Genomic DNA, 12,619 nt, shown 5'->3' with positions numbered 1-12,619 from the left:
GTGGGTGGAGGTGGCTGCTGCCAAGGCTGACAACCCAAATTCAACTCCTGGGACCTGTGTGGTGGACCCCTGAAAGGTTTGTCCTATGATCTCCACACAACCAACGTGGCACATGTGCCCAACCATACACACAAAATAAACTTAAAAACTCTAACCAATTGGACTCCATCCTGTGAGTTGGTTTGGCGATGCTTTCCGAGCCCCCGACAACCTGCAGGCAATGACCTACAGGTTTCCAAACCACACAGCGCTGCTTGCTGGACAAGGAGCCCAACTCCTAAGGTGGGAAGTACCAGACTTGTTCTTCTCACTGGAGTTTTTCCTTTAATTCACCTCACTCTCGGAGAAGATGCTGACACCCAGCAGGGGTAACATCACTGTAAACGTGGTTACAGCTCCAAGGAGGTGTGGGAAACCAGTCAGAACGCGTGTTACTCAACAGCCAGTCACTCATACTACAGAGTTGTATTTTTGGAAATTCTTACAAAATGGACTTCATATAGTGGGCTGACAATAGAACCGCTTCCCCACAAAAGCAACAGATGACCGGAGTTCTTAGTTCTTTCATGACACAGTGACACTGTCATTAAATGTCCAAAAGGCACTTTAATGTCAATCACAGACACTTACGAGACAGTAAAATCATGAAAAGTGGACTACAACCAAATGTGCTGACAGCAGCAACCAGGGGTGGAGCCTGGGCACTGGCCGGCACTTGGCAGGGTCACCAACTGCAGAGACCGACCTCTACAGCCCATGGGAGTGGAGCCTGGACACTGGCTGGCACTTGGCAGGGTCACCAACTGCAGAGACCGACCTCTACAGCCCATGGGAGTGGGGCCTGGGCACTGGCCGGCACTCGGCAGGGTCACCACCCTATTTATCAGTCTTGCTCCTCAAATGAAAAAGGCTCTTGTGGAACGTGAAAGTCTGCAGCTTCGGCAGGGTCCTGTGACGGCACGGTCACTTGTTCCCACTCCTCTCTGGTGCAGACAAAGTACATCATTTAGCTACCCTGGAAGAATTTATTTTCTTGATATCAGTGGGGCTTAGAATCAATGTCCCATTTCTGAATTTTCCAACTTGTCCAACTCGTCCATTTGACAAAATGCTGGGAGCCGACTTCTTGGATCTCCTGTGTTGATGGTACGAGAAAGGTGCCAGACAGTTAGAGCAAGCAGGACCACAGCCTGCGGCCTCCTCTTCTTGCGCAGGCCCCACACCTGCACTGGTCTCTTGCTTAAGGAAGGTGTGGAACACTATTTCCAGGGTGACCCCTCCTCTCTGCTCAGTTCCCGACAGACGTCAGTCACCTCCCTGAAGTGACCTCCTGCTCACCCCCAGCAATGTTCTCCAAGCTCTACTTTGCAGGACTCGCTAGCACCAGACACCACAATTTATGACTTCACAGGTGGGTGCTCCCTCACTGCCACGTCCCTTGAGGGACAGGGCTCCCTTGGGGTGACTACACCTGGCACCAACTCTTCCCTGGCACAGAGTGAGCACTCAATTGGCAAAGGCAGTGCTGTGAGAAGGGGCTAAGATGAAGAGCCTGGTGTGAAGCACGGTGCCCAGAGGAGAGGGGAATCCTTACCCAAAGCTAAGACAAGACCCAGGTCCCTGCCCGCTATGTCCCCATTTTGCATCAAGATGTTCCACTGTGAGTGTGGGGCATGTCAGGCCAGCCAGGCCAACCGGCTTTCTCAAGAGGAAGGCAAGGCTGGTCAGAAATGCCAACCTCAGCTTCTCATGAGTCACTGGAGGTGTCTAGACTTTGATAATAGACACCAGAGAAGGTGCTGGATTCAGTTCTGATGCAGTTGGCCGATTTGGGGCAGTTTCCTAACCTGCCTCCTCTTTACAGGCCCAAGCAGGTAACTGGAGAGGGTTGGGGTGCTGCACCCTCAAGATACCGTGAGGGAACCAACCACAGGCTTGGCCAGTGACGACCCAGCAACTGCAGCCACCACTCACCTGTCCTCCTGTCCTTTCCTCTTCTTTCTCTTGAAAATGTCTGTGTCCCGGGCCTAAATTAACATTGAAGACAATATGTCAGTAATGGATTGTGAACATTCAAAAACAGGGCAAGAGGTTTGTGACAGAAAGCCATATAAATGTCATTTTTTAAAACATTTTCAAGTGGATATATTAGACATAAACCAAAAGGTCTCACCCTGAACCCTGTTAGAGAATGTGACAGGCTACTGGGATCTTGTGGTGTATACCTGTGACCTGTACTCAGAAGGCAGAGGCAGGAGCAGTGACAATTCTAAGCCAGCCTGGGCTACATAGTGAGACCTGTCACAAAACCCCAAGGGTTTGGCTGTAGCTTCCCTCACTGCCATGACCCCTGGAGGACAGGGCTCCCTTGGGACAACCATAGCCAAGCACCAACACCTGCGGGGCACATGGTAGGCACTCAACAGGCAGACACTGTGGCCATGTCTTACCCATGACCAGGCCAGATGCTCAGCTGGCCTGATGAAGTTCAGTTGATCTGACTTGGGGGAGGGGGGATTTATTAGGCAATGCTGGTGTCCTGACCGCTTGGCAAGCTGACCGCCAGCATGCCAGTCATGAGGCAGCCCCACCCGCTTAACAGAGGCAAGTGCAGCCACATCACACTTACCACTCTCTTCTCTTCCTCCAGGGCTGCCTTTTTCTCTTTGATTTGTTTCTGTAAAACCTTATAATTCACATAACTATTTTTCGGAGGCTGAAAGGGAAGAATAAAGGCACACCATCAGTTTTTCTGCCACAAACATTAAAAGAGCAGTCCCCCAGGCCTGGCCATAGCAGGCAGCCCCTCACCTTAGCCCCCAGCATGATCGCCCGCTCCCGTTCCAGGACTCTCTCCTTTCCTTTGCCGTAGCCTGTGATCCCAAAGCGGTGTACTTCCAAACGAGCCTGTCGGTGCACAACAGTCAGACCAGCACCCAACCACTCCCCAGCAGCTCTCGGCCATGCTGCCCACAGCCATAGCACTGCAGTGCGGCTGTGGCTGAGGAGGCACCAGCCGGCTCTCGAACCCCTGCTCTCTGGTGGTTCCTCCTGGTTTTATCTCACAGCCGAAGCAATGGATTGTCTCTGCATGAACTAGTGATAGTGCTGGGATTCGGGCAGCACTCAGTACTGTGACTGGATGCTCTCACCGAGCCAGTGCCAGAGGGGCACTACTTACATGAACGCACTTCTCCAAACATGCTGTCCACACGTGGAGGCCGGCCACAGCAGGTCAAAGACAATTGTTTTCAGAAGAGGTAGTCACCTCCTCTCGGTTGCTGAGTGACTTCCTCCTCTCCCTTTCTCAGGCATCTTAGAAACCTGCTACACTGTGGACACATGTCCCCGTCTGTCTAACTGCCCCTGCATCACTGGGCACTGTGCTGCAACCCTGTGCTAGTGAGTCAGTCACGTGAACACTGTGAGACCAGGTTCACCACTTCCCTAGCCTTGGGACAAGACTCTCTGTTAAAGCTGTCAGTTCATAATAAACAATGCAAATTTTAAAAAGGAACTAAAAAGCTACCTCAAAATGCTTACCTTTTCTAGGTTAAATTCTTGAATTCCCAAATCTTTTTCAAGGGCCCTTGTTTTATTCTGCAAAGAAAACAAACTTTTATTAGAAACTACCAATTAGCCAGGTATGGTGGCACACAGCTGTAATCTGAAGAGCAAAGAGGCAGGGAAGTGGCTGCAAGTGTGAGGCCAGCCTGGGCTACATCATGAAACTTTGTCTCAACACAAACAACCCAAAAACTCTGTGGATATGTGTATAAAATAAAAATTAAAACACAGCAAAACAACCCCTCCCAAAAGTCCTCCACCCCGAGAAAATAAGAAATGTTGGCAAGGACGTTTAGAAACTCAAACCCTAATACACTGTAGGGAAAAATGCTAAAGGGAAGCTGCTATGGACAATGTGTGGCATTTCCTAGGGACAGTAAAAACACTGTGGGCACGTAATTGAGCAGTTCCACCCTGGCAGAGGCTTCCAGAGGTATCTGTAACTGTACACTAATGTTCACAGTGGCAGTGTTCACAACAGCTACAATATAAGGGCAACCCAGATTTCTAGTGACAGATGAACAGGTTAAGTGGTTTATGCTTAGCCTCCATAGAGAGGAGTCTCTGGATTGGGGTGTAGTTCAGTGGCAGAGTGCTAATGTAGCAAACATAGTCAACAGCACACACACAAAAATAAACCAAAGAGCAGAATTCTGATACATAACATGTCACCGATGAACAAGAGGGCACTGTGATATAAGCCAGTCACAGAGGGCAAGTAGTGTCCCCATCTTAGAAGGGGCGTTGTCATTTAAGAGGGAGAGCAGAACAGAGGGACATTTAAGAGGGACAGCTGCAGCACTGCAGGAAGACACTCTGCAGATGGCAGCTGGTGATGGCTGCTCACCAGTGATCAGTTATGTACCAAACTCTGTTATGTGTATTTCATCACAAAGAAGAACTGTAAAAGAGGCCTTGGAGCCAGCCCACTATCTAAGTACCAATTCCACATGCTGCCCAGATCTTTACAAACAACCTGCGGAAAAGAGGTGGAGAGCATGCTTTTGTTCTGAAAGGTTATTTTTATTTTATGTGTGCCTGGTTGTATGTATGTGTGCTATGTGTGTACAAGAGTCTGAAGCGCTCAGAAGAGATGCTGTCTCCCCTAGGACTGGAGTCACCAAGTGGATGCTGGGAACTAAACCTGGGTCCTCTCCAAGAGCAGTGAGTGCTTTTAACAGCTGAGCCATCTCTTCAACTCTGAGAGCATGTGTTTAAGGACTCAAGGCTGGGCAGTGGTGGCGCACGCCTTTAATCACAGCACTCAGGAGGCAGAAACAGGTGGATCTCTGTAAGTTCGAGGCCAGCCTGGTCTACAAAGAGAGCTCCAGGACAGCCAGGACTACACAAAGAAACCCTTGACATGTTTTAAAGACAGGATCTCACTATGTAGCTCAGGCTACATGATCTAAGCCAGGCTGGCCTTGAACTAACAGATTCTCCTTCCTCTGCCTCCCAAGTGCTGGGATTAAAGATGTATATAACTACACCTTGTAGCTGGAAGGTTTCTCCAGTACTGCCCGGTCTTGAAACCGCCCCCCCAACACCCCTGCCCCCCCCCCCCCCCAAAAAAAAGGAATCAAGGCTTTAAGAGGGGAAGATGAAACAAGAAAAAACAAAGAAACATCTGTCTGTCATGGACCAGACAGAAAGTTCTGCTTGGCAAGGAGCTGGGCAAAGCACAGATGTCTAAGCAGAGGTTTGGAATCATTTTCCCTTTATGTTCTTTCTTTCCCAGCGCCCTTCCCATCCGCTGGGATGACAGTCCTCGGAGAAGCATCATTCCTGGCTATGGTGAAGCTTTGCTTCCTAACTGCTGGTGGCACTGCTGCAGCAAAGGCTTTCAAGTCACACCCCCTGGCCATGGCTTCAGTCTACAGGACTCTCTAGATGCTTGACACCTTGAGACTACTGTCAAAGACAAAGACACTTGGCCAACAACAGTCACCATCCAATCTCAGGCCCCGTCTGTCACAGCAGCAAAGGAGAGTTGTAAATGCCATACAACCTCTAAAAAAGATGGTGGCCCCCATGAGGGACAATGGTGCCAGCCAGGGTGGCTGTCCTGCTTTCTCAGGGCAGTCCCTGCCCTGCATAGCAAGGCTATCCAATCACAATGCAAACCTCATGTCTCTTGCTTTCTTCTCCATAGAGGAGCTGGGCTAGTGAACCTGTCTGTGGGCTAGATGACTTACCCCAAAGCATTTTCTTCTGTGTTGCTTGGATTTAAAAAAGAAAAAAATTGCCAGGTATTGTTGTGGGATGTCTTTCTGTACGCTGTGAATATGTGTTGCTCTGATTGGTTGATAAATAAAGCTGCATTGGCCTATGGCAGGGCAGGATGGAGCCAGGTGGGAAAAATCCAAGAGAGATAGGGAGAGGAAAAAGGAGAGGAAGGAGACGCCCGCCGCCACCACCAGGAGAAGCAAGATGTAAAAGTACCGCTAAGTCATGGCCACGTGGCAACTTATAGATTAATAAAAATGGGTTAAGTCAAGTCATAAGAGCTAGCTAGCAAGAAGCCTGCCATAGGCCATGCAATCGGTAACTAACATTAAGCCTCTGAATGATTATTTTATAAGTAGCTGAGGGACCGTGAGGCCGGGCAGTACTGGAGAAACCTTCCAGCTACAAGGTGTAGTTGTATACATCTTTAATCCCAGCACTTGGGAGGCAGAAGAAAGAGGATCTGTTAGTTCAAGGCCAGCCTGGTTTAGATCATGAGTTCTAGGACAGCCAGAGCTACATAGTGAGATCCTGTCTTTAAAACATAAAACAAAACACCACCCCACTCAAGAAAAGGAAATGTTATTCGTGGGCTATTGAGATGACTCAGATTTGGATAAAGGCATTTTCCACAGAGCCTAATGACCTGAGTTTATTCCCTGGGTCCAACGTGGTAGAAAGAGAGAGCTAACTACCATAGGTTGTCCTCTGACCTCCACACAGGTACACCATGGTGCCCATTACTCCATGCACAAATAAAATGTAGACAAACTTTTAAGATTATTAGAGTGGGTGGGTAAGTAAACACCCTCTTTTTTTCAAACAAAGACAGTTTTAAAAATAGTAAGGACTTACTTTGGCTAGTATGAAGTGCCTTAACTAGATGACTCTCTTCCTAAAACCTGATCCCAAGGGAGCTCAGAACGAAGAGGGTGAGCTGGATATGCACTCTGTTGTCATGGTTATTTGGCAATGACCTGAGGAAGTATCTTCAGGTCTGGTGATTCCTCTGGCTCCTCCCATTTGTCTTATCAAAGGCCACAGAACCCACATAACCTGTATTCTATCTCCCAAGCAGCAGCTAAGTACATAGCCTGGAAGCCAGAGAGCCTGGGGTCAGAACCTGACCTTGTGCTTACTTCAGATCCACAATCCTTTATCTGAATGGCTAGGGTCAGGGTCAAGTTCTGCCTGCTATACTGAACAGTGAGAGGCACAGGACCTTCAGGTGGACTGGAAACCCATCAGCATGTACCTCCATGACAGCTGGGGGCATATCTCGGAGAGGCTTGCCTGTGTGTTCTATCCCTAGCACCAGAGAAATAAACTATTATCTGTAAATTTCATGTCAAACAGGGGAAACAGAAGCGATGTTTGAGAAGCCGTACGAGGTTTGTCTGCCAAACAAATTTGCATTAATTTAAAGCACCAAACAGAACCCTGTCAAGTTATGCTCACAAGCTGAGTGGCCCATGTGGTAAGCAGTGCACTTAAGGGAATACCAGTAACACCACCTCAGCAGGCACCAGGCTCCTCTGTGAGCAAACACCTGGGGGAGTCATGAGGCTTCGGGGAGGCAAAAAGGGGTCAGTGGATGGGAACAATCAACAGCATGGGGGGGGGGCAATGGCAATGGTCGAGCAGTTCCTACAGCAGAGCACGGAGATGAGGACACAGGCCCTTCCCTTCCATCCTTCATTCCCGCCTCTGTCCCCACCTTTTGTTCTGAAACAGGGTCTCTTTATGTAGCCCAGGCTGACCTCTTGAATTCACACAGATCTGCCTGAAGGTGGGACTGAAGGTGAGCACAACCATGGCCTGCTTTGGTCCCTTTTTAGCTAGCCCACTAAGGAGCCTAAGTGACAGTGGAGCAGTGACAGTGGAGACTGAACAGCTTGAGGAGGACAGCCCCACTGACACTGCCCTAGGAGCCAAGTGACACCTGATGGCTTCAGGCTACCTGACATACTGCTTCAAAGCCCAAGACTGTCCTTCCTCTCACGAATCCCGTTAAAACAGCTTCTTCCATTGACTCCTCAAGCCCCAGTCTAGGCCACCCCCATTTCAAACTCAGAATGCTGAGAGCAACCCCTCACTCACTTTGTTGGTTATAATTCATTCACCATCCAGGGTTAGTCTCTTGAAAACAAGAATCAGGTCACCTCCTGCCCCCGCTGGAAATTGTCATAGCTCCCCACGTACTTCATTGATTTTTCCTTTGTTTTGTTTTGATTGGAAGGACCTCATCATGTGTTCAGGCTGGCCTGGAACTCTTGTTGGTTTTGCCTGTAATCCTGGCTGGCCTAGGACTTGCTATATAACCAAGGCTGGCTTGACTTCATGGTAATCCTCCTGAGTTCAGGGATTATAGGCATAAGACATCATACCTGGATGTCTTCATGTACTTTAAAGTACAAAATCCCACAGCTGCCTCTAAGACCTGGGAAGGGCTGTCTTCCCAGCTTCTGTGCGTCATCTCATGCCACTGTGCCCTCTGTCCTACTCCTACTGATCTTCCAGCTCTTTGAACCAGTCAGGCAAGGCTGTTTCTCTTGCTTATGTGGCTCCCCATTCCCCTTCCAAGTACCATTCAATACTGAGCATTACCTGCTCAGGGCCTTACTCCCCTGAATATTCTACCTAGATTAGTCTCTGCCTGTTCCTCTCAGCACCCTACTTGTTTCTGTACATTTATAACTTTCTAACCACAAACAGCACAGCATTCACACATTCCACTGCAGGTCGATAGGGACAGCCAGGGAGCAGGCGCACAGTGACTGTGGAATAGAGAATTGCTTACCTAAGTATCCTAAGTAAAAGGACTTCTGCAGCTGCTGTATCAAAGGTAGGGAAGCCTGGGGAGTGCATTTGCAGGTTAAGACATTTGGAGCAGAGCAGCACTGAAACAGTGCCATGTTCCCAGATAAGCTCATTAAACCTGTGACAATGCGTGACACAGCTTCATTGTGGAATTTATGGCTTGGGTCCAAGTTCTGCGGGGAAAGGTCATTTTCTGGGTTTAGGTAGGGCCAGACAGCTGGATTATTTCCAACATTCACCACCACCTCTTCCTGTCTTGAGTTCTCCAATTCCATGAGTGTCTAATGGAGTTCATCACCAGTCACTGTCTCTGCCACCTGCCTCATGATGGTGTTCCTGCTTTGAGGGAACAAGGCCCAACTAACCCTCTGCCACGCCGCACTTAGCATGGCTACCTTTTTGGCCTCACCTATCAAATTCTCCCCGTTTGCCTGGCATGCCCACACCCCTGCATGTCTGTCCTCAGTCCTAGGCTGCAATGCTGACACTAAGCCTCTGCATGGGGGTGTGTGTATCTACAGGGCTCACCCGACTCCTTCACTGCACACACGCGTTTTCAAAGGGCAGGGGGCATCTAGAACGTGACAAATGCCAGCAGGTGGAAGAAGTTCCAAACACAGAGGTTCATGAGAAAATCCAAGTACAAGGGAAAGACTCCTGCAGGGGAAGAGACAACCTGACAGCCTGCAGGCATTCTGTTACTGAGGGATGGGGAAATCCAGACTCACACAATGCCAACTCCTTTGCCCACTCTATCAGGAGGAAAACTTTCCACTCTCAAAAGAAGGGCGAGAGTGAGCACAAGAAGAAAAGGACACTTGAATTAGTGAGGAAGGGTATGGAGAAAGGTCATGTTAGTTTTGAAACTTGGTCAACACTGAAAACAATGTTTTCCTACCTTCTCACACCATGGCACAACAGAAAAGACATATCCTTGTAGGCTTCTAAAAGTGTAAGCCACCAATGCCTGGCCAACCCTGAAACTCTTAAGATAGTCTCGGCTCCTTGATCTGCAGCCGGCTATCTCCAAAGCACTGAGCAAGTAATATTCGGCTGACTAGAGTGTTTCTGCATACCCGAGGCCTCAAGGCACGAATGTCCTAAATTGACCCAACATTCACACCAACACCAAGATGTCCCCTTTGTTCTGGGGGACTGGGCTTGGGAACTCTGGTCGGTCGTCAGTCAGTCCTCCCGTCCACAGATGGATAAGAACCCAGTGCTGAGTCCGGAGAGTCATTTACCAAATGTTGGAGCCTGAAGGGAGCCTTGGGGCCCCAGTTACAGTCTATGGCCACCTAAAGCACCCTAACCACACAGGCACAGACCAGCAGATTCATTACCTTTGTGTGCTCCTCTTGATCTGATTTTGGCTTTCTTTTTTTACTTTTGCTTTGAAACTCCACCACTTCCACTGGCTTGCCGTTGTTCTTTAGCGGAGAGAGCGGTACTGCAGTAGTGGCAGGAACTTCCGGTCCTGAAGTGGGAGCTGAGGGGACAGCAGGAGCAGAGTGCAGCTCTTCTTTGAGCTCCTTGAAAAAGCTGGAAGCACTCTTCCTCTGGCCTCTTACAAGGGCTCCAGGCAGAGGAAGTGACTCTGCTGTCACATCTGCTATCATTTCCACGTCTTTCTTCTTTTCTCTCTTCTTTCTGATCCTTTTATGCTCTTTTTCAACCTCCGTCTCTCCTGTTTGTTTCAACATAAAAGAAAATTTTAGAAGTATTTTGGTTTTAGTTAACCCCAATAGCAAATGAACGTCACTGTGCATATGGCCCAGACACAGGCACCCACGTGTACGAATAAAGAAACAAACTGTCTGGGGCTAGAGTGCTTGCTGCCAAGCCTGATGACTTAAGCTTGATCCCCAGGACCCACATGGTGGAAGCAGAGAACTGACTTGAGTAAGTTGTCTTATTTTAACAGGGTGGAGGTGACAAATACACACCCATACAAATACCCCCCTGCCCATAAATAAATGTAACCTGAAAAGTAAAAACACAACTTTTTTTTTTTTTAAAAAAGAAACTGTTTTTCTTCAAGTAGGGTGTTTCTGCACCATTTTTAGAAATCAAAATGCCGTCATTCTTGCCTAGGTAACTGTTCGTGTATCTCTGACCTTTGTTAATACGATCGCTCTAGTCCTCACACTTGATCCTTCCTTAGTGGCATCAAAGTCGTTAGTTCCCAGGACTGTAACTCAAAATTCGCCCATTTGTTGTATTAAAAACATTTGCCCCTACAGTAGTATTGCTTTTTACCACATCGCAGGGTTACAAGTACACGTCCCGGTCTTCCTGTTTTCTTTCAGTTATGAATTAAAGAAAATCCAGGAAAACTGCCTTAATTTAAATGCCTTTACTTTCTACTAAATTTCTCATCTTCTGTTTGTTTCCTCTGCTCAGACTCTCAACAGAGACCTGAAATCTGAACCAGAATTCTAGGCCTCATTACTGACCTACAGTATGAGCGAGAGCAAGAGCTCTCTAGACACAAGCTGTGCACTCACTAAACGTGTACTTGGAGCCAATTTAACTCTGGCAGTATGGGTATAAAAACGGTCCGGGTCACTGGAGCAACTAACAAGGAATTTCAGCATATGTGGACATAAATCGGATTTAGGATTTTAAAAATTAGTCCTAAAACTAGTGAAAGTCGAAGGTCAAGTCTTGTCTGTCCTCCACTCCATAGACACTGAGAACCTATCTATACAGGACAAGTGAACACAGCACAAAATGTGGTATTAGGCCCAAGACCTTGAGATCCGAGTTCCGAAGGGTAACCTTTAACAAGTTCCGTTAGCTTTTGGTGCTTGTTTCTCTGTAACAAAGAGATCCATGTAGGGATATGTAAGGGGTTGCTCTGACAGTAAATGGGAACACACAAGAGCATGTACACCCAGTACGTTCTTCTTCATTCTAAGCTATGTCTTTAACCGTGAAAATGAGCTTAGAATTTTGAGTAACCGCTCCAAAATAAACATAATACAGCGTTTGCAACGTGTTTGGTTCTAAAACTCAGGCAATCTACATGTGAGCTCTTCAGCCTGCGAGTAACTGTCCTTTTGCCTATGTGCCAGACAGTTGCCTGTCTTTAGTAACACGCTCTGATTTTTCTTTTCCGCACAGTGAGAAAGAGAGCGAAAGGTCGGCCAAGATGTGGCCGAGAAAGTCTCAGAGAGGGAGGCACCGCAGGGGTAAGGCCAGCCGGCCGGCATGGCGCCAGGAGATCGGGTGACCCGGGCTGGCCCCAGGTGGCCCGGGGTCCCGCCGTCCTCGGCCGCCTCTTCTCGGGAGCCACGCTCACCCAGGTCGTAGAGGGTCCGAAGCACGGCATCTAGGAGTGTCTCAGAGCCAGGAGGCTCGGTGGAGTCCGATTCTCGTTCCGCCGCCATGGGAATCTGCACGGATCTCCAAATCCAGCCCACAACCCACCACTTCCGCTTCCGGCGCTCCTGCGCGTGCTCCACTGGGCCCTGCGCGGCCTCCGTCCTGGTTAAGATGGCGGCGCCCGGGGTCCCGTGCGGTGGCCGTACTGAGTGCCACCGCCCTGGGCAGATTGGAGCCGCCCCGTTCGAAAGAACCGCCCCCAGCCGCTGTACCATAGCCGCGTAGCCGACGAGCCCAGGCCCCGCCCGGGACGGCAGTCGCGCCATGGACGTTCCTAGCTCTTCCAGTTCCCGCTTCTCGGTCAGCTCTGCCAGCCCCGGCACTGTGCTCCTCTATGCGGTAGGCGCCTCGGGGACTGAGGCCCGGGGCCACGTCTCGGGAAAGGACAGCCCCTCCTGACCCTTGTCCCCAAGCCCACAGCCCCTGTCTTAAGAGAGCAGGTCATGACGTCCCTCTGTGCAGGATTTGGGTACTTGGCTTGGTATCCACAGCAACCATGTGTCTGCGTCTCGGTAAACGTGTCTGCTTTTACAAGTTTCTGTCGGTGGTGGCTCCCCTGTCCCTTTGCCCTGTCAGGCCTGGAGCCCCGCACACCAGCACTAAGGGAGAATTGGAGGCT

The 12,619-nt window shown here is 49.3% G+C and overlaps 2 protein-coding genes across 3 annotated transcripts in view; one reads left to right on the top strand and one right to left on the bottom strand.

The window, feature by feature from the left end:
- Window positions 1-586: 586 nt before the first annotated feature.
- Window positions 587-12,266, bottom strand: CUNH1orf131 (chromosome unknown C1orf131 homolog). Its single transcript, XM_052727734.1, has 7 exons — window positions 11,918-12,266; window positions 9,957-10,300; window positions 3,544-3,600; window positions 2,812-2,907; window positions 2,630-2,716; window positions 1,975-2,027; window positions 587-1,135 (listed from the first exon to the last, which is right to left on the bottom strand). The coding sequence occupies exons 1-7, from the start codon at window positions 12,264-12,266 to the stop codon at window positions 1,003-1,005; spliced, it is 1,119 nt and encodes a 372-aa protein (XP_052583694.1). The 3' UTR covers window positions 587-1,002.
- Gnpat (glyceronephosphate O-acyltransferase) overlaps window positions 12,187-12,619 on the top strand; it is a 29,540-nt gene continuing 29,107 nt past the window's right edge. Inside the window, exon 1 of one of the 2 annotated variants that reach the window (XM_052727732.1) lies at window positions 12,187-12,300. In XM_052727732.1, the coding sequence (XP_052583692.1) occupies window positions 12,265-12,300 (36 nt within the window). In that variant the 5' untranslated portion in view covers window positions 12,187-12,264. Of the gene's footprint in view, window positions 12,340-12,619 lie in introns of both variants that reach the window. The other variant, XM_052727731.1, reaches the window with a different exon arrangement.

This window comes from Peromyscus californicus, unplaced genomic scaffold (genome assembly GCF_007827085.1).
Source record: "Peromyscus californicus insignis strain IS unplaced genomic scaffold, ASM782708v3 Scaffold_8__1_contigs__length_139910024, whole genome shotgun sequence".
In the NCBI taxonomy this organism is placed as follows: domain Eukaryota; kingdom Metazoa; phylum Chordata; class Mammalia; order Rodentia; family Cricetidae; genus Peromyscus; species Peromyscus californicus.
Note: the sequence above shows the minus strand (reverse complement) of the source record. Positions and strands in the feature narration are given on the sequence as shown.